The sequence below is a fragment of the Wolffia australiana genome, chromosome 10 (genome assembly GCF_029677425.1).
Source record: "Wolffia australiana isolate 7733 chromosome 10, ASM2967742v1".
In the NCBI taxonomy this organism is placed as follows: domain Eukaryota; kingdom Viridiplantae; phylum Streptophyta; class Magnoliopsida; order Alismatales; family Araceae; genus Wolffia; species Wolffia australiana.
The window spans coordinates 17,417,228-17,422,077 of record NC_135844.1 but is presented as its reverse complement, the minus strand read 5'-3'; the positions used below and the strand labels follow the sequence as shown (position 1 = coordinate 17,422,077).

The following is a 4,850-nucleotide window of genomic DNA, read 5'->3' as shown; positions in this document are numbered from 1 at the left end:
GGCGCTGTTGGTGTGCTGTGGAATGAAGATCATTTTTCTAACCTCATTCCTAGGATTATAAGCAATTGTATCTACTGTGGTTTGAATAAGTAGAGAGAAGGGGTATGAAATAATTATTATCATTTATAGTAGCAAAATCATTGGGTTGGCATTTTCCTAAGTGGGCTCAAGTGGGCCGTCTCAGCAGAGTTACCTGACCCTTCCAACTGCGTTAGCATGCTACCCCTTAAATCGGGGTTAATCTAGACTCTCCATAGATACAGCAGAGCGCGTCTCCCTCGTCCTGCGGCGCTTCCCCTCTTGAATCGAGGCGATGGCGGTCGAAGCTTGTCGCCCTGGTAAGTTCTCTCGACATCCTTTGAGAATTTTGCCGACTTTCTTCCTTTACTGGCGGAAGGACGATGCCCGGCGGAACATTCAGTCGCGGAATATTTCCATCTCCTGGGTTCGGAATTTCTATAATAGCCCAATTTCGGAGAAATGTCGATCTCCTCGAAATCATTGCAAGAAAATCGCCGTAGAATCTTCTAACATTGCAATCTTTCGTCCGCCCCCCGGATAATTTGTACCTTTGGCCTCCAGCTCTAATCCTGTAGATGAATTCCCGTCGTCCTTGTTCCAATGAGATTGGAAGAATCTTTAGGGCCATTTGGGATCTTGGTTTCTCGGCAGTAGCTTCTTCTGCAAACGGAGTGAATGGTCTCCTCCGCACTGCGTTCTTTCTCTTCGTTATCACATTATAACTTCTCTTATGCAGGCGTGGGAACATCAGAGCGACCTCCGCGGGGTTTTTTCAATAGATAGTCATCCCGTGCCATCAGCCCGGGATAGAAATTTCCTCAAAAGCATGATAAGCCTCTCTGCTTCCAGTTTCTCAGAGAAAAATGCCGCCCAATTCAAGTTCTCTAGAGCAGCCCATCACCCGCCTCCTTCCGCTCGGTTCTTTAGTCTCTCGCTGCCACTTCACCGGCGATGGATCCGAGCAGAACCTCTGTCGACTGCCCGTCACCCCTCGGAGCTTTTCGAGGAAGCTCCTTCTTTCAAGTGGGTCGATTTGAATGAGCCTGAAACCTCGCGAGAGCAGGCCGCCGCCATAGCCGAGCTTCCTCCGAAGATGACGAAGCGTTGCAGAGCCCTGATGAAGCAGATAATCTGCCTCTCCTCCGAGAACGCCGGCGGCCTCCCTCTTCTTCTCTCCGCGTGGGCGAAAGCCATGAAGCCAAGGAGAGCCGACTGGCTATCCGTGCTCAAAGAACTGGAGACCTCCGATAATCCTCTGTTCTTGCAGGTTTTTCAACTGGCCCTGCTGGAAGACTCCTTCGAAGCCAACGCCCGGGACTACACAAAGATAATGGGCTTCCTGGGCCGGACGGGCCGCTTCCACGACGCAGAGACCGTCTTCCTCGCCATGCAGGGAAGAGACCTCGTGCCTGATCAGGTCGCCATGACGCTGATGGTCAATCTGTACAGCAAGGCGGGCAAGTTCGACTTAGCCAAGGAAGCGTTCGAGAAGATCAGACTCCTGACCGACGATAACCCCGACAAGAGAGCCTACGGGGCGATGATAATGGCGTACGTGCGAGCGGGGATGGCGGAAGAGGGAGAGATGCTGCTGAGAGAGATGGACTCCAGAGAGATATCTGCATGCAGAGAAGTGTACAAGGCTCTGCTGAGAGCTTACGCCATGGCCGGAGACTGCGACGGCGCGCAGAGGGTCTTCGACGCGGTGCAGCTCGCCGGCGTTGTGCCGGACGCGCGGCTCTGCGCGCTGCTGATCCACGCCTACGCCGCCGCCGGCCGGCCGGCGGCGGCGGTGAGCGCACTGGAGAACATGCGGGCGGCCGGAGTTCAGCCCAACGACAAGTGCGTCGCCTTGACGGTGGCCGCGTTGCGGGAGCTGGGAAGGCTTGACAGGGCCATGACCCTTCTCGCGGACTTGGAGAAAGATGGAGGAGATGTCATTGGCAGGGAGACATCCGCCGCGTTGGCCTCCTGGTTCGGCCAGCTTGGTCTGTCGGATGAATTATCAGGCATTCTGGGGAGCAGCTGATCTTCTTGTTCTTAGATGTCTCGTTTGTTCCACGATGTTGGTGCCGCGGTCTAATTTCTTTATGAATCGGTGAGGACAAGAGAGTTGGAAGCTAGTCACACTGTAGCTAATCTATGGAAGAAATGATCTATAAGGTGGAAACATTGTTGGGAATAAATACTCGAGGCCTCGTACTTGGACGTGAACGAATTCAGAAGATAAGACTTCTCATTCAAAGGGAGAGAAATAGATAGATAGAGAGAGAGAAAGACTCCTTGTTCTAAGAAGAACTCCAACTACTGGGATGAAAATAAGAACTCCAGCTGTCTGGACTCCTTGGCTCCCACCGCTAGTAGGCTTTCTCAAATTGAATGTGGATGGTGCGGCGAAAGGGAACCCAGGGCCAGTAGGGGGCGGAGGCGTTCTCCACGATCACACAGGGAGCCTCCTTCTTGCCTTCTCTTCTTTTTATGGCGTACAAACTAATACAGTAGCCAAGGCTTTGGCGATACGTGATGGTCTCCTATGTGAGGAACGAAACCTTCATAATATCGTCGTGGAATCAGACTCACAGATATTAGTTGATATGTTTCGTATAGGCATATGCTCCCAGTGGCGACTACGTCGAGCGTGGAATGACATCATGCGGTGCCGCTTGCGTATCGCGTGCTTTCGTCATCAGCTGAGAGAGGGAAACCAGACAGCCGATGCCCTCGCCAACCATGCGGTACACTCTCGCACCCACTCCACTCTTTTCTATTCTTGGCAGGAGCTTCTGCCCATGGCCCGAGGATGTCATCGGCTCGATCGTCTTGGCCTGCCCTCCCTCCGCACACGCCGCCTCCTCGCGACGCCAGGCCCGCTGTATTGGAGGATCGCTTGGAGCGCTGGCGTACGAGGCGTGGACCGCTCCCGCCTCGACTAGAGTGTCACTCCGCCCACTCCGAGCACACATGAGGACGACGAAGAACCACCGCGAGTAGAGCGCCACCAAGCGCTACAATGACCTCGTGGAATCGCTCCGGAGCAACGACGATGAACACACTTCCTCGAGCGTCCGTGAGGTATCACTCATGTATCTTTTCTTTTCCCTAACTATAGGCGTGGACGAGTGGGATCCGAGTGTAATTGGGATATATATACTCGATCCACGCCCACAAACATTGAAAAACACTACACTTTATAAATAAAACCCCCTGGGTGGCATCCAGGGCACGGATGGATCGGACTACGGGCACAACCCTAGGGTTGGACGTACCCGGCACCGTGATTTTTGCCAAAAACAAAAAAAAAAAGAAAAAGAAAATAAGAATAGTGATGGCCCCAAAAGAATAACCATGATCCTAGAAAATGGGCACGCTCCTATTTTGTAGGATCTGCAATGTGGGGGTTTAAAGGGTTGGGTCAACCTCTCCATCCCGTTAGAGAGAGCTTGGGGGGTTTGACACATTCAAACAGACATAAAATAATACCCATTAGGATGAATGGTGCCAATGGGGGTCAAACAGAATAATGAAGAGTTTGAGAAGCCAAACCATTATTCCAATCGTTAGGATTGTATAACACTCGTCCTTCCCTTCCCTTCCTCTCACTCTTAAAAAACTCAACGATGAAGAATGAATCATAGACTATTGAATGAGGATGTCATGTAGAATTGATGATTTTGATGATTGTTCAAAGGCATGCTTTATCTCTTAAGTACCAAAACGAATGCCTAAACTTCTGTCAATGTACCCGAAACTAGGCCAATTCATAATCAACCATGGATATGTGTCCTAAACATGATTGGGCATAATTAAGTGAATTGAGGAGTCCTTTTTCAGTTGAATGTTTTGAATTGACAGTATGGTGAATGGGGAAATCCAAAAGTTTGGTCCAACTTCTCTGAGGCTATGGAGTCAGCATTTGTGGATGTGGATTTGTACGTAATTATTTAGGATAAGATAATGGTAGATGATTTTATTCATTTTTATGTAATATTGAAAATACTTCAGGTCTCCACTAAATATCTCCATAAGATTCTAGGTTCATACTTGATGGATGGAGTCAATTTACATATTTACATAAATAGTCCTTTAGATGATATTTCAGATACTTGTGTGATGACGATGAGAATGTAGCCCTTCAGACTTATGTACAAATGACTCAGCAAGATAAAAATTGGATAAGTATTTAGTCATAGTTGGGAGTCTCGTTTGATCATTCAAATTTGATGGACACTTCAACCGATGATCATTTATCAAATTATATAATCAATTGATCATTTAATGATCAATTATGTTTGAACGAGTCCATATTGATATGCAGATTCAGTGAGCTATAACATGGAACTATAGAAGGATTGAGAAAGCTCCCTAAGTTGATCATATTTCTCTCTACGACTTCAAGCATGTTCTCTCTCAAGACTCCTGTAATACATTAATCTGAAACTTAATCTTGACATATTAAACTGTTAGATTTCGAAAGCTTGAGGGGGAGCTATTTCTTTTCCCAGCTCTTTTATTTATTTTTTTTACATGTAACCCTCTTGTAGGATTATTTTGACATATGCCCCTGTAACGTCTCTTATTTTTCACCGTCATAAATGGATTCGGTTTTAAAGATCATAACCCAATACGTATCTCTATAAAAGGGGTCTCTCCCCTGTCAAATAACATAATGGTTTTTCTCTTTACTTCCTCTTCCTCCATGTTTTCCTCGTTCTTCTGCTTGCTCTTTGATGCACTAACCAAGCACCCCTGGAAAAGCTTCGGGAGAGAGATCTAAGGGACGCAGGAAAAACTACATGGTATCAGAGCTGCATACAGGTGCTACCTCTCTT

At 48.0% G+C, this 4,850-nt stretch overlaps 1 protein-coding gene across 1 annotated transcript; it reads left to right on the top strand.

Moving 5' to 3' along the window:
* Nucleotides 1-215: 215 nt before the first annotated feature.
* LOC144708598 (Tetratricopeptide repeat (TPR)-like superfamily protein) lies at nt 216-2,207 on the top strand. Its single transcript, XM_078581995.1, has 2 exons — nt 216-338; nt 758-2,207. Exon 2 carries the CDS (start codon nt 848-850, stop codon nt 2,048-2,050), a length of 1,203 nt encoding a protein of 400 aa, XP_078438121.1. The 5' UTR covers nt 216-338; nt 758-847; the 3' UTR covers nt 2,051-2,207.
* The last annotated feature ends 2,643 nt before the right edge of the window (nt 2,208-4,850 follow it).

Bases quoted from the DNA above. Each gene is read 5' to 3' on its own strand.
- LOC144708598 (XM_078581995.1), top strand. From the start codon at position 848: ATGATAAGCCTCTCTGCTTCCAGTTTCTCAGAGAAAAATGCCGCCCAA.